The sequence below is a fragment of the Physeter macrocephalus genome, unplaced genomic scaffold, assembly GCF_002837175.3.
Source record: "Physeter macrocephalus isolate SW-GA unplaced genomic scaffold, ASM283717v5 random_40, whole genome shotgun sequence".
NCBI classification, from domain to species: domain Eukaryota; kingdom Metazoa; phylum Chordata; class Mammalia; order Artiodactyla; family Physeteridae; genus Physeter; species Physeter macrocephalus.
This window is the reverse complement of record NW_021145326.1, coordinates 118,525-143,114: the sequence shown is the minus strand read 5'-3', so window position 1 is coordinate 143,114 and position 24,590 is coordinate 118,525. Positions and strand designations below refer to the sequence as shown.

At 57.3% G+C, this 24,590-nt stretch overlaps 3 protein-coding genes across 5 annotated transcripts; 1 reads left to right on the top strand and 2 right to left on the bottom strand.

Annotated features, from left to right (window-relative positions):
- Positions 1–4,929: 4,929 nt before the first annotated feature.
- KRTCAP2 (keratinocyte associated protein 2) lies at positions 4,930–7,560 on the bottom strand. Its single transcript, XM_024116230.3, is given in 6 exon segments — positions 4,930–5,082; positions 5,324–5,390; positions 6,787–6,850; positions 6,988–7,142; positions 7,466–7,509; positions 7,511–7,560. Coding segments are annotated over 6 exon segments (486 nt in total). The 5' UTR covers positions 7,546–7,560; the 3' UTR covers positions 4,930–4,961.
- Positions 7,561–8,248: 688 nt separating this feature from the next.
- Positions 8,249–18,034, top strand: TRIM46 (tripartite motif containing 46). Of its 3 annotated transcripts, none has more exons than XM_007108883.3 (10): positions 8,249–8,311; positions 9,694–9,955; positions 10,196–10,539; positions 11,210–11,353; positions 11,474–11,569; positions 12,268–12,521; positions 12,794–12,915; positions 13,909–14,211; positions 15,047–15,344; positions 16,734–18,034. In XM_007108883.3, the coding sequence occupies exons 1-10, from the start codon at positions 8,249–8,251 to the stop codon at positions 17,125–17,127; spliced, it is 2,280 nt and encodes a 759-aa protein (XP_007108945.1). In that variant the 3' UTR covers positions 17,128–18,034. The 3 variants fall into 3 exon arrangements, with proteins under 3 accessions (XP_007108945.1, XP_054938182.1, XP_054938181.1); XM_055082206.1 differs by lacking the exon at positions 8,249–8,311 and adding an exon at positions 8,851–8,929 and having other exon boundaries at positions 16,734–17,868; XM_055082207.1 differs by lacking the exon at positions 15,047–15,344 and having other exon boundaries at positions 16,734–16,893.
- A 777-nt stretch (positions 18,035–18,811) lies between these two features.
- On the bottom strand, positions 18,812–22,388 carry MUC1 (mucin 1, cell surface associated). Its single transcript, XM_007108914.3, has 7 exons — positions 22,205–22,388; positions 21,086–21,714; positions 20,931–20,986; positions 20,649–20,779; positions 20,377–20,498; positions 20,144–20,293; positions 18,812–19,178 (listed from the first exon to the last, which is right to left on the bottom strand). Exons 1-7 carry the CDS (start codon positions 22,263–22,265, stop codon positions 19,110–19,112), a joined length of 1,218 nt encoding a protein of 405 aa, XP_007108976.2. The 5' UTR covers positions 22,266–22,388; the 3' UTR covers positions 18,812–19,109.
- Positions 22,389–24,590: the final 2,202 nt, after the last annotated feature.

The window sequence follows — 24,590 nt, the reverse complement described above, 5'->3', positions numbered from 1 at the left end:
TGCGGTACGCGGGCCTCTCACTGTTGTGGCCTCTCCCATTGCGGAGCACAGGCTCCGGACACGCAGGCTCAGCGGCCATGGCTCACGGGCCCAGCTGCTCCGCGGCATGTGGGATCTTCCCGGACCGGGGCACGAACCCGTGTCCCCTGCATCGGCAGGCGGACTCTCAACCACTGCGCCACCAGGGAAGCCCCGTACTCCTATTTTAAATGTAAATCTCATTCAAAAACCCTCTCACAGAAACATCCAGAGTGGGAATTCCTTGGTGGTCCAGTGGTTAGGACTCCACACTTCCACTGGAGAGAGCACAGGTTTGATCCCTGGTCGGGGAACTAAGATCTTGCACACCACACGGTGCGGCCAAAATATTAAAAAAAAGAAACATCCAGAGTAATGTTTGACCCAATATCCGGGTAATGTGGCCCAGCCAAGATGACACATAAAATTAACCACACAGAGTAAGAATATCAATCTCATAAGGATGATGTAAGTGTTGAAACTGAGAATATCTGTAAAGCACTAAGTTGGCTGACAAGGTCATGGTTGTTATCACGTGGGAGAAGAAGATGACATTTGTCAAATGCCTAGTAGGTTAAGCGCTATGCTACGCTCTTCTACGTTGTTATTTAATTCCAATCCTCTTTGCCACAATTTGAGGCAAGTATTATTATCCTCATTTTACAGGTGATGAATTTAAGGTGCAGAGAGATCACTCAGCTTGCCCAAGGACCCTCACCTGGTAAGTGTCAGAGCCAAAACTAGAACTCAGGGCTGTCTGATTTCAAGACCTGGGCTCTTTGCTACTGCCCCACATATTGTCTAGAACCTGAAGCTGTCTGAGTCAGAAAAAGGCCTGGGTCACAGAGGCTGGAAATGGGGGCTGGAGGCTGAGAGCAGGATGGGGAGGGATCTACCTGGAGAGTTAGCCTAGGCCTTCACACACCGGTGTACATGCACCTCAGTCCCAGAAATTCCCTTGAAGCAGCCTGAGGTCAGCCCTCACAGCAACTCTTGACCCAGAATGGGGGTGTGTGGGAGGTTTTTCTGTGGGGTCCTGACCTGTGCAGAAGGGAATCCCACTTTTCAGTCCCTTCTGTTAGTGCCTCAGCCTAAAAGTAGGGGCAACATGTCCAGCTTATTTGAGGTGAGTGGAATTCTCAGAGAAGGGCTCCTCGAAGACCATAAGGGCCATTTGGCTCAGGGCTCATTGTCACACAGGGCCTCAAATGTAGGCTTCTGAGGTTATCTCCAAGTGTGGTTTCATTCAGTCACAATGTCACTCTCCCACAGAACAGAAAAAAGGGACTTACAGTACAAATGATTTAACTTTTACTCTGGAATTTTCAAATATATACAAAAGTAGAAAGAATCCTACAATGACTCTGATATGCCCATTATCATAGAACTTTACATTATAAAGTAGGGCCTGCAGTTCCCTGTGAAGGGAAACATTTCTAAAAATCCTGTAATGACCTTGCGACTAGCATGATTATACTGTATCATAATTTTGTCTTAAAAAGTGTTAATTTGTCAAATGTACACATTTCAAACGTGTCTCAGTTTTTCTTCATTTTGAAGTGCATCTGGAACCTCAGTAGACAGAAGGGACCTGGACTTCTCTCCACCTTTCAGAGGATCTGTCTCCCAGGGGAGTGGTTGCTGAGAACTGTGGGGCCAGGTAGGAGAGTTGGAAGGAAGGAGGCCCACCCCGAGCCCCCAGGGATGCGGAGGCTGGGGTGGGAATAGCTGGTTCTTTGCGGCCCAGGGGAAGCAGGGGGCGGGGACGGGGTGGAGGTGAGGGCAGCTCTAAAGCCTGCTTCCTGCCCCAGGGCAGGCAGTTCACACTTTGCCCTCCACCCCAGGTAATGCAGTGCCTAATTCTAGGGCCAACTAGGGGGCTTCTCCCTCTGCCAGGGCGGGAGCTCAACCAGATAGCACTTATAGTGCAATCTCTGGTGGCCAGCTTGCTCTCAGCCCTGAGGGGGTAGGGAGGTGGGATTTGGGAGCATGGTCTTGGCCTTGTCCCCGGAGGAACTTCCAGCCCGCTGGGAGGGAGGAAAAGAAACGTACTTGAGGTGAAGCAATTAAGTGCCACCAACTGTGCCTGCACAAGGGTTCTGGCTATTGTTTGCTTAGGAGATGGCTCTGTGAGTAACCCTAAGTCAAGGGGGAGTGTGCGCACAGCAGGCCAGTCCAGAGGTCCCTGAGGGCAGGGCCTCCAGCTTCCCATTCTTTCACGGTTCCCATAGCGCTCAGCGCTCGCTCAAGCTCACAATGAGCTTCAATACTTGCTTTTGACTGAAACTTTCCCCTTTGTATCTGTCTCTGTGTCTCTCAGAATCTCTGTCTCTACCAATCTCTGGCCTCTCTTGTTTCCCAACATCCTTCCCGAGCCCCTGGGGAGCAGAGGTGGGGGGCCTGGCAGTGGGAACGGGACAGCGTCCTGTTCTCACCAAGGACAATAAGGTCCGGAAAGGGCTGGAGCCAAGGCCTGGCGCAGACTCCCCCTCCCTGTCTGCCCTGCCCCTGCAACCTTCTGGCATGCCCTAAATGCCAGGCATCCCTTCATGTCAGTGCCAGCCCGAGAGGAGTCCAGCCTCTGCCCGGGCAGGGGAGCCCCCTCATCTCACCTTCTCACCACCCTCTTTTTAGGTGGCATCACCTTCTGCCCCAAGAAGTGCACCTCTGGGTCAGGAGCCCTCTCCCGCCAGCCCCCCCACTAGCATCCAAGGCCCCCTCACCCTGTATTATTTACTCCTGTTTCCGGAGCAGGCAGCGGGCGCTGGCGGGTGTCAGGGCCACGTGTGAGGGAGCAGAAGGAAACATCTGGCTTCCCTCTGTCCTCCAGGGGCAGACCGCCCCTCTCTCCCCTAGGCCTCCAGCCTCCCGGGGTGGCGCAGAGACCCAGGCATCCCGGGGCCAAGAGGTTAATACCTTTGCCCTTCTCACCTTTGGGTCTCCAGAAGCCATGATGGCCTCACGTCCCCTTACTTAATGATGGTGTTTGGTGTCTGGGATACCCTTCCCAGGGTTAATTGGTAGGTCAGGTGGAGGCAGCCGGCAGCTAGGCACCCCAGGGATAGGCTGGGTGGAGAGCTGAGGTCGGCGCCAAACCGCCTGGTAAAGGCACCCATTCCCTGAGCAAGGGGTCATTATTCCTGGCCACATACTGTCCCTGATGCCTATGTAGTGGGTGGCAGCAGGTGCCCAGATCCCTTAACATTGTCCTGGCACCTGCTCGGGCTCTCCCCTGTCCTCCCCTAACCTGGCCCCACCCAAGCTCTTATCTTAGAAGGCATGGTGCCCTGAGGTGGCCAGATCCCCCAGCTGTGTCTATGATCACCTGGGCTGGGACCTGGCCCTCTGCCCAATGCTCCCACTCCAGGTCAGGAGAAAGTCTAGGTTTGACAAAGCGAGACCTAAAACTAACCCAGCCTCCCCGGAGGTCCAGGACCCATTTGGAACACCTTTCCTCTCCACAAGGGTCCCACATACGGTAACCCCCCAACCATCACCAGGTAAGTTGGAGCCTAGAGCTACCATTCCCTCTCAGGAAGGCTCTGGTCTCCACTGAACTCTCTTAGCCTCCATTCCCAGACTGGAGGAGCAAGAAGACTTGATTCAGGCTTCAGCCCTTCCGAATGGGCCAGTCTTTTGGGTCCTCCAAGAGTTGGCTTCCACTGGAGAGACTCAGTAAGAACCCTGAGACCCAGCAGCAACCCTCCCAACCCTCAGGGCCAACAGGCAGGGGAGTGTTGCGACTCTCCTGGAGGAAGATGTGAGCTTGTGGCGCCCTCTGCAGGCAATGTGGGTAAACTGCATAGCACTCCCTCAGCTGAGGCATAGAGAGGAGAAAGGGTCCGGGAGTCCGGACAAATGGGGGTTTGGGGTGGGGGAGCCTCTAATCCTGGACCAGAACTCCTTGGACTCACTTCTTCATCTTCATTGGGTCTCATTCCCAAACTCAGCCACATCCCATGTATAGGATTTTCTGTTCTAGAAGGACAGGTTCTTTCATTCAACCAACCCACCAGTCCTCACTGCCCATTATCAGGCACTGTGGAGAATACAAAGCTGACCAAGGCACGGTAAGCACCCTAAAGCCCACACCACCCAGCAAGAGGGACGGTGCCTAGGTGCCCCAGAGGACAGACACTCTGGACAGAGAGGCACTCCTCATGGCAGAGCATGGACAGAGTAGGACCTGAGAAGTCACATCCCTCACTTCCATTAAGGCTGGCTCCAAGGTTGGTGGCCTTGTTCCTATCGTTTTATGTATTCAACACTTTGCTAAAACTTAGGAAGTTTCTTAATTCCTTGGCTATGAGACAGAGGAGAAAAATGAAGGCAGAGACCAAAGAGGACAGGGACAGTGATCAACCTGGGAGTCTTTCTAAACGCGGGCATACATCCATGCTGAAGAACAGATGGGTCCAGGAGGGCAACATCAGTAGGGAATTCCCACCTGCAGACTTGGAGCAGAAGGGGCAGGGGGCTCAATTTGCTCGGGGGCGGGGGGGGGAGCCAGAGTAACAATGCGCTCACAGGTTAAATGGAACTCCATGGGGAGGTGTAGGGGTGAGGGGCCTTTCCCTCCCTTACTCCTCTGTTCCAAGATCTATTCCAGTTCCGATGGGCAGGCATTCCTGCATTGCAGTCCTTACCCCTCTTCCCAAAGGGCAAGACTGCCGATCATTCATGCACTTTTCTTCCATGAGACTCTTACACAAGTATATGCCACTCCAGTGCCTGGCAAAGTGCCTGGCACTGATGGCACTCAATAAATATTTGGTAAAAATGAACCCTGGAGGAAGGAAACCCCACCATCCCCAAGGTCTGAAAACAGCAAGTACCCATCTGCCCCAACATTCTGCATACCCATGCAGCCATGGGCAGGAGAGGCCCACAGCATATCAGAGCTCACAGAGCTACAAAGAATCAACTTTATTAAACATTCAGGGTCAGTTTCTCTTTTTGCCCTTGCCCGTAACCTTGGCTGGTGTGAGGACCGGAGCTGTTGCCTGGTACAGAGTGGAAGAGATCTTGTTGATGTAGTACAGACCAACCATGGAGAAGATGAAGCTACAGGATGAAGGAGAAAGGTCATGGTATCAGTGGGCATGCTGCCAGCCTGGTGCCTCCTAGAGCAGACAGACACCAGCATGAGAGAAAGAATCCAGGATCAGGTTTAGGAAAACGGGGAAGGGGACAGAGACACAACACAGAGTGGGAGGGACGTATGGTGAAATCTGGAACCATCACAGGAGGATCGAGTGCCAAAGGACAGGATGCTACACCCCTTACTCAGCTGTCACGCACTTACCAGGTGGTGACACAGACTCGGTGGATGAGGCCAGATGCAAAGAGAGCCAACAGGAGGCAGAGGAGAACTGGGGAAGCAAGAGGGGACAAGAAGGGTGGTCAGAATGGAAACACCAGGCATTCATATGTGGAGTCTAGAAGAAATCTGGGGCCCTCTGAATCTTGGGGGAACTGGAGGGGAAGGGCATGACAACAGCAGGAGGACCTCAGATCGCCTTATTGATGCCCAGGACAAGGAGGTAGGAGATGCATGCTCATTACCAGCTCTGCCCCAAATATCACTTAACTTCCCTATCCTGGCTTCCCTCCAATAAAAAGGAAAAGGAAAGGTGACAGCAGAATCTGAAGGGCAAGTCTTGCTCCCATTTGAGGAAGAGGGTCAAGGCCTTTCCAACAGAAGCCAGCCAATGGGGATCAATTCATTAACCTGGCTGGCTAGTTATGGAAGTCAAGGGCCTCAGTTCCTGGACATAAGCTGGAGAGCAGAGTGTCTGGATACACACACCCATGGGGGTAGAAAAGGGTCTCAAGACATCTAGAGTAGGACTAGAGAGAAGGTGGGAGGGCAGATAGGAAGGGCAATCCCACCTGCCCAGCTGGGGAGGGCAGGGCAGGTGAAGAGGGCCAAATAGCTTGCCCCACTACAAAGGTTTCTTTCAGAAGCAAATGAAGACAGTACACTTAGAAATAAAATCTAACAGAGAGAAGTTCTGAAGTCGCTGTATGAAAGGAGCTCTGGAAGCCTACAAAGGCACCAGGTGGAAAGAGCAAAACATAAGGAGGACAAAGAAACGAGGGCCACAGTGACAGATCTTTGTTCTACCAGGTGAAGGCTTCACAAGAGATGGCATCTGCTGTCAATTTGGGGCATGTGGCATCCCTTAGGTGATCTGGCCTTGACGCCTACTTGGCTTTATGAACTTAATTCCCCATAAATAACTGAATCATCAATTCTTGATTAGAACCGTTTCAAAAGGAAAACAATCTGACAGTTACTCTAATTTGGTCAGGATTCCTGCTGACACAGAAAGTTGGTGTATCTAATACTTAGGCTCTTCACAATCATCTCAAATAAACAGAATTCACTAATTTTGGGTCAATTTCACCTCGGAACCCCTCAACTGATTTGGCCCTTCTTCTTCTTTTTCTGGTGGAAACAAAGAACATCCCTTCTTGGATGTATTCATTACAGGCCCAAACCTGCCTGTTCCCCTCAAACCTTCCCTGGGAACTGGCCAGGAAGTAACTGAGTTTCTTGCTTTCAGAGGCCCTCTCTTCTAGCTCCAGTTCCGGGAGCTAGATAAAGTGCTACATCCAAAAGCATCATCTGTCTCCAGACAGTCTTAATATACATATTTTTTCCTCCTAAAAAAACTTTACTGACTAAGTACCTGGAAATTCAGTACCGTGTTGGGGGAGGTTACTGGAGAGGGTTCAAATACTCAACCCCCAATTTTCACTTACTCTCAGGGAAGATCTTTGCTTGGAATCCTTTGCCAAAGACAAGATTCTCCAGATTATTGAAGGCCTGGGTTGAGGGAGTTAAGGAGTAGGACGTGCAATGGGGGCAGAGATGTGTGGCTAACGGGAAGGGCACAAGCCCGCGTGGCCCACCACCCTTCCTACCCTCAAACACCTCTGCCCGCTCCCCCGCACAAAGGATACAGTGAGAGAGAAGACGAAAAGGCCGGAACCAAGCAGGCCGCCCTGGATGGTGAGCCACTCGGTGGAGGCCAGCTGGCGGCTGTACATCTGCATCCCAGCGAAGAGCAGCAGGGACAGGAGGGAGGAGAGCGCCAGCGAGGTGCCTGTACCCACCACTGGAGTGGAGAAGAGACGCAGAGTCAGGCCCAGCCCTCCCTCCAGGAGCCGCAGGCAGATTCGGCAGGTCCGGGAACTCGAGGGCCCAACCACCTGCAAGCACTCCCGGGACTGCGGCCACCCTCCCCAACTCCCCACACCCCGCGGCAACCCCCAAGAATTCCTCAGCCCCGGACGCCCCGAACCCTTCGGCCCCGTGGAAATGCCCGTCGTCTGGAACCCAGGACACGTCAGCTCTGCGGGCAGAGGACCGCGAAAGCTGATCCGCCCAAATCCGACCCCTACTAGTCCGCCCGCTGGGGGACCCCGCTGGTCCTGTTACCCATCATGCCCTGCCCTTGGGTCCAATCCGTGCCTCTGTACAAGAGGAGAGCCGAACCGGGCACGGTTGGCTGTGCGCATGCGTCAGCCCCCAACGTGGACTTGCTTCTCCCCGACGGCTTACTCTTTCTCCCTCTCGGCGCCTGAATGCAGCGCCCTCTTCCTGCAGGGAGGAAATATTGCGTCCAAGAGCGTCCTTGGCCACCACCCTCGTCCCCCGCCCTTCCCCGCACCCAGAGCATCTGCTGCCTCTCAGTGCAAGCTGCACTTAACTCTTCAAGTCACTGGGCCCATGGACTATAGCCTCTAGACCACTTCTGTCTTCTTTGTCAATTATGTCAGTTTTAGTGCCTGTTCCTCAAGACCACCTCCCCCATGATCATTGCCTTGATATCTCCCCTGGACTCTTGCCCAAACCAAAATCTAGTCCTTCCATTCTGGAGCCCATCTTTCTCTGAAACTATCCTTCTGCTTTGTATGAGTAAGATTAGAAGCCAAGGAAGAATTCGAACATAAGAAATGGCTCCCCCTCAAATACGATTCCATGTTACCCAGCCAACCCCACCCCACCCCCCGACTCGACAGCCTTCTGAGAACCACGTGGGAAAAACTATTTCCCACCTCCTACCTCGACCAGCGCCGCTCGAGGCTGGTCCCTGGAGCATGCGCAGTGACATCTCACCCCCACCCCTCCCCACATCCCCACCGGGCTCCTGCATTAAGCCCGGGGTTCGCAGCCGCAGCCGGGATCGGGCACACGGGGGCGGGCGGGCATGGTAGGACCATGGCTGAGGGTGAGGATATGCAGGCCTTCACTTCCATCATGGATGCACTGGTCCGCATCAGTGTGAGTTAAGGTGGGGTCGAGGGGAAGGGGAGGGGGAGTATAGGGGTCCCGGGCAAGCCGGGACCTCGAACAGGTGGGGGTCCCGCAAGTTGCTGGGATGTAGACAGGGGGCGGGTGATGGCAGAAAGGACTGGGAGGGTCGGGATGCAGGTATGAGAGGGTAATCCCGGGGGCAGCGGGGAGGTGAATGCTGTGAAGGCGTCCATCTAATGGGGTGTGAGGAACATGTAGCTACCCGGACGCAGCGGGTGGCTTGGGGTAGCCTGCAGCCGAGCAGCGGGGCTGGGGCTGCAGGGCAACGGGGCTATGCTATGAGGAGGGGGAGTGAGTGAGCTTGGATATTTTCCAAGAAAACTGAGGACAGGTCGGGGGGCGAGGAAAGGGCCACCCCACGGTGCAGTTCCCAATTTGGGCCCCTCCGCAAGACCCCACCCCACCGCACCCCCACTCAGGGCTGCCTCTGAGCCTTCGGTTGTCATGGCAACCCGGGCCCGGCTCTCCCAGGGGCGGTGCCAGCCCTGCTCCCCCCCACCACTTCCTTCCCCCTCCCTCCGTGTCCCTCCCTCCTTTGTGTCAGCTGCGCCCCTGACCGGGATGGCTGCGAAGAGAGGGACCAAGGTGAGGTGTGGGGGTGGGGCATAGCTTGAGGACCCCCGCCACCAAAAAAGGGAGGGGTACTTCCGGTGGGGAGGGGGCAGGTAGGCGGGGCGCTCCTTTCCCCCTTGCTTGGGGAGGGGGTTGCGGCAGGCCGGGTTACGCCGGGGAAGGGAGCTGGAGGGCCGGATGGTGGGGGGCAAAAGGGAATGGGTTAGGAGGAGCCGGATGGGTTAGTGATGGGGAATGGAGCCGAGGGCGGCTGCAGGCTGGAGCCGCGGCAGGAGGACAGATTGGGTGAGCAGGAGGATGGAGAGAGCCTGGCTTTAGGGAGGAGTCACGCGGGGGAGGGGGGGCAGGGGAGTGCCAGAGAAGGGGGCGGAGGTCTGCACCGAGCTGCAGAATGGGCTGTATCCTTGAGAGATGTGCCTGGGGCCGGCGGCCCGGAGATGGGGGGACAGGGGCAAAGGCCAGGTGAGAGGGGCTGCAGGTCCGGCTGGGACTGGGACAGTGAAGGGGGTGGGGCTTGAGGCTGGAGTGACCCGAGCTCCAACCATCCCTCCTCCTCAGGTCTGTAGCTCTGCAGGAGTGAAACAGAAGCAAGAGACAGGGAGCTGGGAAGGCCTGTGAACCAGGCCAAGGCTTGTGCTGGGGAAAATCCATAACTTGTCTGGTCCCTTGTACTTGTCCATTCCTGAGACCCTTTAGGTCTTTAAGGGGCAGTTGAGGGGCTGTTGAGATATAACCAGGTGTCCAAGCTCTGATCCAACCTCCTGGTCCCTCCACAGACGAGCATGAAGAACATGGAGAAGGAACTGCTGTGCCCAGTGTGTCAAGAGATGTACAAGCAGCCACTGGTGCTGCCCTGTACCCACAATGTATGCCAGGCCTGTGCCCGGGAGGTGCTGGGCCAGCAGGGCTACGTAGGCCATGGTGGGGACCCCAGCTCTGAGCCCACCTCTCCTGCCTCCACCCCTTCTACCCGAAGTCCCCGCCTCTCCCGCAGAACTCTCCCCAAGCCAGACCGCTTGGACCGACTGCTTAAGTCAGGTGGGGCTGGCACCTGTGGGGTGGGGGTGGGGATGCTGGGATGTCCATCAGGAAGATGGAAGGGGTCCATCACTGGCCAAGGGCATTTGTCTGTTTTTCAGGGGGTGGAGATACTGCCCATCCAGGCTCTAATGAGAGCTGCGCTCTGGCACAATAGAAATTAATTTTTTAATTGAAAAGACTTCCCCCACTCTGAGCCAGCTATAATTTTCACCTCCCTACTTCCCGGCCCATCCACAGGCTTTGGGACATACCCCGGGCGGAAGCGAGGTGCTCTGCACCCTCAGGTGATCATGTTTCCGTGCCCAGCCTGCCAGGGCGATGTGGAGCTGGGGGAGCGGGGCTTGGCAGGGCTGTTCCGGAACCTGACCCTGGAGCGTGTGGTGGAGCGGTACCGCCAGAGTGTGAGTGTGGGTGGCGCCATCCTGTGCCAGCTGTGCAAGCCCCCGCCACTAGAGGCCACCAAGGGCTGCACTGAGTGCCGCGCCACCTTCTGCAACGAGTGCTTCAAGCTCTTCCACCCCTGGGGCACCCAGAAGGCCCAACATGAGCCCACCCTGCCCACCCTCTCCTTCCGCCCCAAGGTGAGCCAGCCCTTGCAGGGCCTGGGAAGGGAGGGGCATGGTGGTGCTGGGTGGGAGGGCGTGCCCAGCACTTTGGGCTTCCAAAAGGAGATGACCAGGGGGTTGCCATTGCCGAGCTCCTTTTTCTGTAACAAAAAGGCACTGGACAAATCTCTGAACGTCTTTGAGCCTCCATCTCATCTGCTGAATGAGGATTATAATATCTGCCCTGCAATATCTGTGCTTGCAGGGTTGTTGAAAGGATCACTGAGATAATGTTTGTGAAGGTTATTTATACACTAAAACGGTCTGTTATGCATTCATTCATTGAACAAATATTTATCAAGCACTTATGTGCCTGGTGCTATTCTAGGCGTTGGGGCTACAGCAGTAAACAAGATAGCCAAGGCTAGTTATTAAGCCCAAGGCTAAGATTACCATCATTATTGTTATTACCACACATTTCTGTGAGGTAAACGAAGGGAGAAGCAAGGCTAATGCCTGGAGCTTGCAGGAAAGGCTCTCCTTGATGCCAGGGTGTACCACCAGGTGGCGCGATGGAGCACCACCAGCTGAACTCCTCTCCACCCACATTGGGCCAGCAGAGGGAGGGCACCAAACTGCTCTGTGGTAGGTCAGCACCCTTACACACACCACTGGCTGACTGTCTCATTGCTCTTTCTGTCCCTAGGGCCTGATGTGCCCAGATCACAAAGAAGAGGTGACCCACTACTGCAAGACATGCCAACGACTGGTATGCCAACTTTGCCGTGTGCGACGCACCCACAGCGGCCACAAGATCACACCTGTGCTCAGTGCCTACCAGGCCCTCAAGGTGAGGACCCCGCCTCACTCTACCCCAGTGCTGACCCACACTCACACCCTCTCACACCTCCTCTGAACTGCTGGCTTCTTTGGAGCCGGGTGTGATGCCCACCTCTTTCTTCCCCCTCAGGACAAGCTGACAAAGAGCCTGACATACATCCTGGGAAACCAGGACACAGTACAGACCCAGATCTGTGAGCTGGAGGAGACCGTGAGGCACACTGAGGTGAGGGAGGGCACGGAGGTGGGCCCTGGGCCCTGCCTGGGAGTGGGAGCAGGAAGGGGGTGTGGATGCGCACAGCCCAATCACCTGGTTGCAAGCTCAGGAAGCCCATGTAGGGTCCATGGATATGTCGAGGTTCTGGTTAAACCCGGTCATCAGGAACAATAGTGCCCCAGGCCAGGTGGTACCCAAGGCTACAGTGGAGACAGGGTGTCTATCACCCAGGAGAGGGAGAGCTTGAAAAGCCCCAGGGACGGAGCTCAGATGCCCTCAGGCTCAGCTGCCTGCTGAGGATGGTGCACATCCCTGGACCAAGGAGGGTGAGGCGGTGGCTCTGGTACCTTTTGCCAGATTGCTTGAATCAGCTGATATGGGGATGGGCGATAAGGATGGCACAGAGGCTGGAAGATGTTAGTACAGTACAGGTGGACATTAGTGTAATCATGGCCTCTTATCTGGCGGAGTCCTTAAGGGATCAGGATTGATTATGGTGTGGGCATCCAGCAAGGTTAGCACAAATGGTCAGGAGTGGAGCCCATCTGGGTGTACAGGAGCCTTTGGAGCCATGAACCTGCCCTATTAGAATGGGTAGGTAAGATTTCCCCAGATCCTTTGTGATCCTAGCCATGGCGTGGTGCCCCAGGAGTCTGGTGCAGGTGCTGCCTTCAAGAAGAAGATAGTAAATGTTGCTCTCTGGGCAGGTGAGTGGTCAGCAGGCCAAGGAGGAGGTGTCCCAGCTGGTGCGGGGGCTGGGGGCTGTGCTGGAGGAGAAGCGGGCATCACTGCTTCAGGCCATTGAGGAGTGCCAGCAGGAACGGCTGGCCCGTCTCAGCGCCCAGATCCAGGAGCACCGGAGCCTGCTGGATGGCTCAGGTCTGGTGGGCTACGCTCAGGAGGTTCTTAAGGAAACAGACCAGCCTTGCTTTGTGCAAGCAGCCAAACAGCTGCACAACAGGTACTCAGGGGCATGGCACAGGGGCATGGGCTCCTGCGGGGTAGGGACAGTCGTGGGTGTAGTCCATGTATAAGGCAATGTCGAGAGTAATGCCCGATGGAGAGCTGGGTCCTGAGGATTTTCACCAGGCCACACTGATATCAGTTTGCCCGAATGGACAGGGAAGAGACCCCCCAGCAGATACCAAGGCTCTAGGAGCAGGCAAGGCAGAATCAAGGGGAAAGGTGGCTGCCCAGATGGCAGTGCCTGACCCTTGCCTGCTCCCATCCCAGGATTGCCCGAGCTACAGAGGCCCTCCAGATGTTCCGGCCAGCTGCCAGCTCCTCCTTCCGCCATTGCCAGCTGGACGTGGGGCGTGAGATGAAGCTGCTGACAGAGCTTAACTTCCTGCGAGGTGAGGAGATGGCCAGGCCCCGTGCCCAATTAGAGCCTTCCTCCCTTCCTCCCCAGCAGCGGGCCCGGGGGGCAGCGCCCGCCGGGGAACTCCCCAGCCCCCTGCCTGGCCTGGCCAGCCGCCCTGCCCACCTAGCCCACCCCACCCAAGCACACCGTCCCACCGCGCTCAGCGCCGCTTCTCCCTCTCTTTGTTTGTAGGCTGTGGCCACCGCGGACTCTGCTCCGGAGCACCCCAGGCAAGTCAGCGGCCCTGCCCCAGGGGTCCTGCCCCCCACCAGGCCCCCTGCCCTGCCCTGCCACTCCCACACAGCCCAGCTACCCACTCATGGCTTCCTTCTCTTTCCTGCCCTGACCAGACCCCATCCCCGCCTTCCTCTCCCCTGACCAGTGCCCTCTGTCTCTCTTATGCCTTCCTTTCTTAATCCTTGCCTTTCTGACCTTTTGTTCTTGTGACCTTTGCCCTCTAGACTTTCCTTCTCTTCCCCCTGACCTTGTCCCCTGCCATCAAGCTTTTGCTTGCCCTCTGTTGTCCCCTATTTTCTGTCTTGCTGACTCTTGCATCTATCTCCCTCCCACTCGGTTCCCCCCTTCCTGTTCAGTGCCCTCTTGCCTGGGCTTCAGTGGCCGTTGCCTGCCTTTCCCTGGGGCTCCTCTTTATTCATAGAATAAAAAGGGTCATAGAAAGAAGGGACACCATGTGATCTCATACCCTCATTTGACAGGGAGGAAACTGAGGCCCAGAAAGGGGATGTGTCTGGCCCAAGGCCAGAGCAAAGGAGTGGCAGACCGGGACTTCGCCAGGCCTCCTGTCTCTCCTTCCCCCGCGGGCTCTGCCCTGCCCATCCCTGCCCAGGGCCCAGACAGCTGTCCTCTCCAGATCCCTCTCACTCACACTCACCCCCCGGCTCCCGCTGCTTTCCCTTTTCCTGCTCACCCTCCATGCCAGGCCCGCGGCCAGGCCCTGACTGACCCCCGCTGTCTCTTCCAACAGTGCCCGAGGCTCCGGTCATTGACACCCAGCGCACCTTTGCCTACGACCAGATCTTCCTGTGCTGGCGGCTGCCCCCCCACTCACCACCTGCCTGGCACTACACCATTGAGTTCCGGCGCACGGATGTGCCGGCCCAGCCGGGCCCCACCCGCTGGCAGCGGCGGGAAGAGGTGAGGGGCACCAGCGCCCTGCTTGAGAACCCTGACACAGGCTCTGTGTACGTGCTGCGTGTCCGTGGCTGCAACAAGGCCGGCTACGGCGAGTACAGTGAAGATGTGTACCTGCACACGCCCCCGGCGCCCGGTGAGTGAGCACAGGGTACACTTGGGACCCAGGCACTGACAGCTGGTGCTGGGTGGGCCCCGGGGAGATGGCATAACACAGTGCGTCACTCTCACTAGCTCTGAAGCGAGACTGCCTGAGTTCAAGTCCCAGGTCTGCCTCTTGCCGGCTGTGTGGCTTTACGAGAGTTATTCACCCTCCCTGAACTTCAAGTTCCTCTTCCGTAGGGATAGTAACAATACTTAATCTCGTAAGGTTGTTGTGAGAATTAAGTGAGATGATAACGTGTAAGGGCTTAGCTGAGTTTTTGGCTCATGGTAAGGGCTCAATAAATGTTGATAAAGTGACTCTCCAGAAAAGAGTGGGGACTCCGGGGTGTAGGCATAATAGAGAAGCATCACCACCCAAGTAGGGGGCAGAAGAGTTAGGGGTTAAGTGTAAGGGCCAGGTAAGAGCGCCAGAGTGCGGGCTGGAAAGTGCAGGTGGATGGTGGTGGGATGTCACCAGGTGGAATGGACAGCAGTGGGGACCCTCCATGGCGCAGCCATGGGAAAGGGGTGGGAGGCAGCATAGCGAGTCAGCTGGGTCTGGGAGACTGATTTCTGTGCCCACTAGTCATCACTAAAACTCTTCCTGTGGTCCCATGCCCTCTTGGGATGGGATGCCCCTTCTTTTTTCCTATGCTCTCCATCCCAGTTCTCCAGGCCCTGTTCCCCAGAGCCCCCGGCCCATCCCTTGGCAATTCGTTCCATGTTCTGAAATCTCCCAGTGTCTTGTGCTAACACCTCAAGGTCCCCCCAGTGCCAGTGTTTGTCCCTGAAGTCCTTCCTTCTGTCTCAACCCTCCCCAACTCCAGTCCTGCACTTCTTCCTCGACGGCCGCTGGGGCACAAGCCGAGAGCGGCTGGCCATCAGCAAGGACCAGCGAGCGGTGCGGAGTGTTCCAGGGCTGCCCCTGCTGCTGGCTGCTGAGCGGCTACTGACGGGCTGCCACCTGAGCGTGGATGTGGTCCTGGGCGATGTGGCTGTGACCCAGGGCCGCAGCTACTGGGCCTGCGCCGTAGACCCAGCCTCCTACTTGGTGAAGGTGGGCGTCGGGCTGGAGAGCAAGCTTCAGGAAAGCTTCCAGGGTGCCCCCGATGTGATCAGCCCCAGGTCAGGCCTCTCTGGAAGGGATGGGGGTTTGGGGACCTGGGTGGGGGAGCTGGGGACAGGGTGGGGGTGTGCAAGGGGAGGACACACTTGCTGGGATGGAGCTGGGAGGAGATTAGGAGGAAGTAATAGGAGCCAGGCTGGGGGGGTGGCTGTGGTCTGGAGAAATGTGGGCTCAGTGAAAGAGCTTTGTGGACTGATATTCGGAGTGGCTGGGGAAAGGGACACTAGTAAAGGGAGCCATCTCCACTTCCCTCCATCTGTCACTCAGGCTAAAACATCATCTCTCCAAGTCTCCATGTCCTTTCTCCCTAACACCCCATTTCCAACATCTTTTCTCCACAAAGCCTTTTCCCTCCAGTACCTCCTTCACCCACATCTTTTCTCAACATCCTAAAATTCTTCCCTTCAACTTTCCATCTCCATATTGTCTCATCCACGACATCCTGTTTATCACCCACCCATACATACTTTTCTCCCTGACCCCTTCCTCCCCAGCACTCTATCCCCCAGTACCCCATTTCTTTAAAATGCCTTCTTTTCAACACCAGTTCCCTCTTAACCCTATGGTCCCCAAAACCCTGCATCCCTCTAACATCCTTCATCTAAGGCACTGATCCGCCCTCATCTCCCAACATCCACCTTCCCAGCTTCCTTTCTCTGCTCTCCCCCTCTCCCCAGTACCTTAGTCACTAACCCCTCATCCTTCCAGGATTCTCTAACCCTCAAAATGCTCTCTCAGCATGATGTCCCAGCACCATTTCCTCACCACCTTCCTGTGTTGGAAGCTCTGCATTTCTTCAATGTGCTTTAGCAATACCCTGTCTTTCTTCCCCTTCCCCCACCTCTCTGGCCAATGTGCATTCCTTTCAACACCCCTTTCCTACCAAACCAAACCCCCAGCCCTATATTCTAACCCCTGTCTCTTCAACATGTTTTCTTCTCAATGCCCAGAATCAATCCTTTTTTTAAAAATTTATTTTTTAATTTATTTTTGGCTGCGTTGGGTCTTCACTGCTGCGCGGGCTTTCTCTAGTTGCGTCGAGCTGGGGGCTCCTCTTCGTTGTGGTGCGCGGGCCTTCTCACTGCGGTGGCTTCTGTTGCTGCGGAGCACGGGATCTAGGCGGCGCGGGCTTCAGTAGTTGTGGCGCACGGGCTTAGTTGCTCCGCGGCATGTGGGATCCTCCCCGACCAGGGCTTGAACCCAAGTACCCTGCGTTGGCAGGCAGATTCTTAACCACTGTGCCACCAAGGAAGCGCCCCAGATCGATCCTTTGAACCACTTGCTCCCCAGCATTCCATCCTTCCAACATCTCAGCCCTCTGGTACCCCCTCCCCCACACACTTACTCCACCCCCGCAACGTCCTCCTACCCAACGCCCACCCCTGCAGGTACGACCCGGACAGTGGGCATGACAGCGGTGCCGAGGATGCCACCGTGGAGGCGTCGCCACCCTTCGCTTTCCTAACCATTGGCATGGGCAAGATCCTGCTGGGGGCCGGGGCCAGCTCCAATGCAGGGCTGACAGGGAGGGATGGCCCGGCGGCCAGCTGCACAGTGCCACTGCCGCCCCGCCTGGGCATCTGCCTGGACTACGAACGGGGTCGGGTTTCCTTCCTGGATGCTGTGTCCTTCCGAGGGCTCCTGGAGTGCCCCCTGGACTGCTCGGGACCTGTGTGCCCTGCCTTTTGTTTCATTGGGGGTGGTGCGGTACAGCTACAGGAGCCCGTGGGCACTAAGCCCGAGAGGAAGGTCACCATCGGGGGCTTTGCCAAGCTGGACTGACCCTTCCAAGCCTCTCCTGGGCCCTGGCCTTCCAAGCCTCCTGAAGCTGTGTTATTCCTCCCGCAGCTTCTCCCTCAAACTCTTCCTGCCATGTGGTCCTGTTCCTTCCCCTATGTCTGTGTCTTCCCAGGGCCTTCTCTTGACCGAGGGACTCTCCTCTGCTCACCTCTCTGGATGTCCCCCATTCTCTCCACTGCCTGTTAATCCAGGCTCCCACTCCCACGTCGCTGCCCCGTGACCTGCCCTTGGCATCTTACCCGAGTCATGGAGACAGCCCCTTCCCCATCCCTGCCCTGTGCTCCTCCCCAGGCTGATTGGGAGGGAAGGCACCTGGAACACTGGGCATGCTCCCCAGCTCTGCCCTCTGCCCTGCCAAGCTCCCTGACCCATCCATGCTGAACTACAGCTTTGGGGCGTGCAGGCTTTTTGGCTGGACACTGCCCAGGCACTTCCTGGTGAGGGGAAAGGGACCCTATCATCCTGCTTTATTTATTTGGGTCCCTGTACCCCCAGCCGCATGCCTCTTATCCCCCTCTTCTCCTTCTTGCATGCTTTACCTGTCCTGCACCCATGCCAATGTGCCAAGTCTCCTTTGGGGAGCCAGCTGAGGTTGAGTGTCCCCATTGGGTTGGGCCTGGCAAGGCCTCTGGTGCCCGCTGTTGCCTCCCCCTGCGGTGAGCACTGCTAGGCCTGTGTCAAACAACAGCTGTTACTTTCATGGTTTATAAACAATAAACTGTGATGCCAGGCCTTCCTGTGATGTCTTTGCCTTCCCTGAGCCCATTCCTCTTAGTTTCTGTGCTGGACGTGGCAGGCGGGGCGGGGCGGGGGGGCGGCGGGGATCGAGGGTTCCCTGCTTATAACTCAGAGCAGGGGTGCACGGTGGATCTGGCGCCTGAGGGAAGGAGGTCCCCAAGCCCGTCGCTTCCCCGCCTTCTGCCACACCTGTACCCAGCCCAGGCCCGAGCCGATCGTGGCCGCCAGGGGGCGCCTCGCTCCGGTGGCTGTTTGCGTCAGCCCCGCGACGGGGCGTCCGGGCGGAGGCGCCAGGCTCTGCGGGAATGCGATTGAGGGGGCGGGCCCCGTGCCTGGGCCCAAAAGGATCAGGGAACCAGAACGATTTCCCCATTCCCAGGGTGCTGAGTAGCCGACCCCAGAGCCACAGGCGGGCGGGGCGGGCGGGGCGGCCAGGGAGGGGCCCGGGCCCGGTGCCAGCCCCCGGATATGACATGGAGCTTATCGTGGCCCTGTTGACTCTGCAGCTGTTATCGCCGCCCGAGGACTTAACTTCACACCCGGACAGCTAAGAATAGAGCCGCCTGGGGGCACCGTGCCAAGAGGAGAGGAGGGCGCGGGAATGAAACCCAGGCCCGGGGAAAGGGGAGAGCCATGGGCGTGCGGGCGGAGCCGGGTCACGCTGGCCGATGCAGCCGCCGGGTTTCGTTTCCTCCCTCCTCTTGCGCCACCAGCCATGCGGGAGAGGTGACAGAGGTGACTCGAGTTCTTCCACCAAGCACTCCTGCGCCCCGATGTCACCTACTTCTCAAGTGAACCCCACTCCTTCAGGCCTTCTTTCCTCTCTCTCCTTTCCCAAGGCCTCTTCCAGACCCCCTCACACATATTTTGACCGCCCCTCTATCAACAGGTCACAGAAGACAGATCACAAGTTGGCGGTCAGCGCAGAGGAGGCCCGAGTTTTATTCAGCCATGTTCAGGTTCCCACTCACATCTCCGAGCTGTCCCGGCCAGTCCTCCTGGGAGCCACTGCCTCAGGCTTGTCCCCAGGGGCTCGGATGGGCTTCGCCAGGGCTAAGATGGGTTAAGGGACTTGGTGGGGCCTGTGAGGGAGACTGTGGGCAGCCCACCTGAACGCCCAGCTCACCAGCCCAGAACAGAGTTGGGGGCAAGGCGGGGGCTGCAGCAGTGAAGAAACCCAGGGAGGCGGTCGGGCACTGGCTGGATGCTCAGCAGGCAACGTGCCCCTACAGGTTGGCGGAAGTGGCTGCCAGGTTCGCGTAAGAGAGAGTGCTGCCACCGTTGCCTGCAGAAACCTAGGGAGGGGGAGAAGGGATCCAGGGTGAGGGGCAGAAGCTTTCCTGGGAGAAGCTTCCTCCCCAAGGTCCCTGGATGGCACCCCGTGGCTGGGGTGAATGGTCCAGGCGCCTGACTAGCTCTCAAAGGGTTAATTTGGAGAGAGCACCGGCTGGTCACCAGCAGCAGCCAGGTGACTGTAAACAGGGCCACTCCTCCTCCTCCTCCTGCTCCCCTTCACTCCCTCCCCTTGGCTCTTATCAGCTCCCCCTGCTTTCCCCTCCTGCCCCTTTTCCCCTCCATTCTCTGCTCCTCCAGCCCAAGGAGGTGTGTGTGTGTCTGTAAAACTGGAAGAAGGAAGTCCCCAGGGGGGGAGAAAAAATGGGGTCAAGAAAAGGAAACTCCTCTCCCCTCCCCCACTCGGAGTGGCTTTCCAGCCCCAGGTGGCCAAGTAATTATTTACTAGGTCCTGGAGAGAAAGGAAGAAAGAGGGAGGAGGGGTCTGTGCTTCTCCGGAGATTCCCAAGAACCTCCCCCTCACCCAGGCTCACCTGGCTTGGTGAGACTTCTTCCCCAATTCAGAGACCCCCTCCTCCCCACTAGCCTGTCTCAATCTACCCTCCATTCTTAGGAGACAAGCTGGGGCACAGGTGCTCCTTCCATGAAGGGGTCCCCTGGGCGCAGTGCCCCACTCATTTCGCCTCTGGGCATCCCAGTGAACAGCCCTGGCACCAGTTCAGCGGAGCAGTGAATGCTCTTCTGGGAGTGCTGGCAGTGGGGGCACCCCCTACTGAGGTCCGTCCCCCTTCTTCCATGGTCTCTTCCCAAGGCCTTTCCCCCAGAACTCCCCTGACCTCCAACCCCAGCCTTGTCAGGCCCTCACTGCCTACTGTCACTCTCACCTCTTCTAAGTTCTTTGGGCTTTCCCAGCACCCTTTCAGAACCCCTGCCAGCCAAAGCCTCTGCCTCCCTCCGCCATCCTCACCTCCTCAAAGGGGCTCCGTTTGGTACTGCCAGGGGGCACATAGCGCCCATGGGTGTGGTAGGTGGGGTACTCGCTCATAGGATGGTAGGCATCTCGGATTGGAAAGAGGTCCAGCTGCCCATAGTTCTTTTGTCTGCACTGACACACAACCTGGGGAGACAGGAGGCAATGGGGGGCATGGGGGTTCGTTCTAGCAGAGGGACTATGGTCAGGGCTGGGGACTGAGCACTTACCAGGGCAGTGAGATAAATGATGGCCAGGGCAACCAGAACACAGACCAGTACCAGCAGGGCAATGCCCCAGCCAGGCACCCCAGACCCAGACTGGGCAGAGGAAGGAGATGATACGTCACGCACTAAAAGGAAAAGCAGCGGTCAGAGCAGTCTCTCAAAGGTGACCCTCCCCTTATTAGTGCCAAGAGGAAAAGCAGGAATCCAGATACTGGAGAGAGAGAGAGGGTCCCGGGCAGTGTGGTGTTGGCTGGCAGCTGGGGAAGTGGTCTCACCACTAACTCCGCTGATGATCAGGTTATATTTGACTGCTGCTGCTTCAAGCTGACCAAGCTGTCTCTCCACATTGTGGGCAGTGGTACCCTCTCGGAAGGCCAAAGTTAATTCTACCACCACAGATCCTGGCCTGGTCAGAGAGAAACAGGCAACTCAACCATGGGTCCCAGCTTCTGGGTCAGCACACCACCCACCCCCCGCAACCACAAGCGCACCAGCCCCTCCCCACAGTCAAGACAACATCCACCCATCCCACATAGAGTCTACACCCAGAACTGTACCTGAACTCGATATCTAAGAGGCCCAGAAAATCCTGTTGTTTATAAGTCTGCACAAACTGGGGTGAGAGGGAAAGGATTAAGTTTTGATGCAAGGTCTTCAAAGAGCTCTGAAGGCTGCTTCAGGGGAGCACGGTGGAGGAAAGGCAGCTACTCACCAATACAGAAATGTTTCTCAGCAGCTTCTGGTAGTAGCTGGTGCTGGGATTTTCCAGGGAGGAGTTATACTGGAGGTTCATAATGCGAAAAGACAGGAAGAACAGGGAGACCCGAATATGCAACTGCTGAGAAGTCGTATGATTGGAGGAGGTGGGAGGTACTATGCTCTGGTTATAATTGCCAGTGCTGCCGGCAATGGTCCTGGTAATGTGGCTGGCAGAAATGGTGGGAGTATCAGAGATGGGAACTGAGGATGGAGTGCCCTTGCTGGCTTGGGTCATGGTAACCTTGGAAGAGGTGCTCTTGTGTGCTGGAATGAGAGCTGATGTTGAGGCAGGACTGGTGGTCGGAGGTGAGGCGCCACTGGTGGCCCGGGGTGAGGTGCCACCGTGGACCGGAGGGGCAGCCGAGCCTGAGGCAGGGCTGGTGGTCGGAGGTGGGGCGCCAGTGGTGGCCCGGGGTGAGGTGCCACCGTGGACCGGAGGGGCAGCCGAGCCTGAGGCAGGGCTGGTGCTCGGAGGTGAGGCGCCACTGGGCCTGGCGGATGAGATGCCACCGTGGACCGGAGAGGCAGCAGAGATTGAGGCAGGGCTTTGGATACTCAAAGTCGTTGCGTTTGTACCAGAGACTGTAAGAAAGATTGTTGGTGTAGGGTTGGTGGCAGCTGTCAGAAGTTGAGGTTACAGAGTTGGTTTGGGGGACAAATCAGCACACGGAGAAAATACATTCTCTGGCATCTGAAGAAGTAATGCCAGGAATATTTGGGAAGTGGCCCCTAGGTCAGCCCTCCTCCACCCTCCCTAATGGCAGCCTCCCTCCTTCTTCCCATATCTTTCTGCTCCTGGCTTGTCGGGTTTCTCCACTCCTAAGATTTACCTCTCCTGACTCCACCCCCACCCCCTCCAGACTTCTTTTCAGGAAGTTCTCCTGCCCCTGGCACCCACTCTCCTGGAGGGCTGTCTCTTCTCAGCCTGTCCTTAGCCTCACTCTTTTATTCTTTATTCTAGCACAGACTGGGCCACCCCTGTCTGCAACTTCTGCCTCTTGGATGCCATCTCCCAGGAAGCAAAACCCACAGAAAGGCTGGGAAGATCCCCTCCCCACCTTGCGCCCCTCACCTGTAAGCACTTGGAATAGCAGCAGCAGGAAGAAAAAAGGGGCCTGGATGTCCGGTGTCATGGTGGTGGCCAAGTGGTGGGGAGGGGGCAGAACAGACTCAAGCAGGCAGTGCGCATGAGGTGGAGCAGGCACAGGCGCCCGCTGCTTTATACCGGTCCCCCGCCCGCCCTAGGCTCAGCCAGAGCAGGTGACAGGTGACAAAGCTCCGCCTCCTCCCCCTTTCCCTACCTCCTACCTCTTCCTCTTCCTCTTCCTCCCCAACCATTCCTGGCCCCTCAAATAGGGTACGTGGGCTCCAATCGCTCAACCCTCTGACAACCTGTTTGTTTACCAACTGGCCTCCCCCTTTCACCAAACACTCCCTGGCTCCAGAAGGCAGTGGAGGGAGTCTGGAACCTGACCTGGGTCCCCATCGTCCTATTTTAGCCACACGACAACAGACAAGGTGCGAAAAGTAACAGAGAAAGTGGGCTAGGCCAAAGTCCTGCATGGCAAGGCCGGGAAGCTCATCCTCAGGTCCCCCGCACCATTGCCCCATTCTCCCTGGGTCCCTTGGAGTCCCACTCTGGGGGCTGAGAAGCGGGGGGGAAGGCTCGATAATGAGTAAACTAGGTACTAGTTTTGGATCCCCTCCCCCCCACTACTTTCCGGAACAGCCCCACTCTTTTAACAGCTCCCTGTCCCGTTCCACACACGGTTCTACCCTGAAACCCACAGTCCCGGCCCCTGCCGGCCTTTCCAGCAGCCTGAGTTCCTTCTTTGACTTTCTCCCGAGAAGGGGGCGGGGGAAGAAATTTCCACTTAAAGAAATATGAAATATGGGTTCGGCCGAACCCTAGGATCTTTGCTTTCCCAGTGCTCCGCCTTGTAGCGGCAGCTTGCTGGCCGGGCTCTCCTGCCCTCTAGCGGTCACCGGGAGCCTCACCGGGCCTGCCCGAGCGGGCTGAGGGGCTGCCTCGTCCGGGGAGAGGAGGTTGGGTGGCGCTGCCTAAGTGGGGGCAGAGAGAGGCTGTGGAAGGCAGGCCCGGGCCGGAAGAAGCAGTGGCTTGGACAGAGAAGGGGAGGAACACACTGTACCATCGACGGAGGGGCTGGGAGCTTTAGGAGGGGACTCAGGCGCGTGGTGGCGGTGTCTGGAGGAAATGGCGCTAAGTGGGTGGGGTCCTGAGTTAACGCGGAAGGGGCACCGAGGTATTTGGCGAGGGCAGCGGAATGTGGGAGGGAGAATGGGACAGATTAGTTACGTATTTATGAGGCAGAGAATAGGTGGGGCGACAGAATGGTATTTAGGGGCACGGAACTATCCTTTGCGGAGCAAAGTGGTATTTGGGGCCGGTGGGCACAAGGTGATGGGGGTGGTGCAAAACCGTTTGTGAGCGCCCATGATTTGGGAAGACCAAGTGATATTCTGAAGGGCAGAAACGTGGGACCAAGGAGTATTTGGGGCCACAACGGCGCACGTGGAGCTTATCGAGTCCCCTCCGGAGGTCCTGGGTTGCGGTCTAGACCGACAGAAGCAATTACGTGCGCATTAGGAAACAATTCTTAGTCCCAAAGAATACAGATTGAGAAATGAATTTTAAGAACACTTCGGTGCGGCGGGATTGCAGGGAAGCCGGGGAAGAGGAGAAGGACCACAGCTCCCAGACGCGCGCGACTCCGCCGGCTTGGCGCGGCATTGTGCGGCAGCCGGACCCGGGGGCGGGCTCGGGGCCGGAGGGCGTTTACGTCATCGCGCCAGGGCGCGGGCCGGAGGCGGGGAAGCACCCTCACCCGCCGGTTAGAGAAAGGGCGAGTATCTAGGTGGGCGGCCCCAAAACTTCAACCCCTGGCGTTGCCAGGCAATAGCCATTCAGTTCGGTTGCTGGGACACGCGTCACCATGGCGACGGCTCCGCGCCGCGCAGTCTGAGTATTTAAAGAGCAAGCGCGCGCAACGCCCCGGCGTCTGAAAGCGGCCTTCCGGGATATCGCGGTCTCCCCTTCTCCCCTTCTCCCCTTCTCCCTCCCCCTTACCACCCCCTTCACCCTCTTCCGGGCGCCAAGTCTCTCTGGCCTCCAAAGTGAACCTAACTCCCCAGCGCGTCCCGGGTTCTCGGGCTGGTCCGGCTTCAGGCGGTGGAGAGCGGGATTCCGGGCCCCGGGCGGGCGGGAGGGACGGGACGCGGTGCAGTGTTGTTCTTTCCCCCGCCAATATTGCACTCGTCCCGGCCTCCGGCCCCCTCGGCCCCCCGGCCTCCCCCTCCCCCCGAGCGGGGCAGCCCCCAGCCCTCCTGGCTCTCGACCCCGGCTGCTCTTAGACTGGAGTGTCGCCGCTGCCACCGTGAGTAAGTGGGGCTGGGAGGACTTTAGCCATCCTCCGACCACCACCCCATCCTTCACCTAA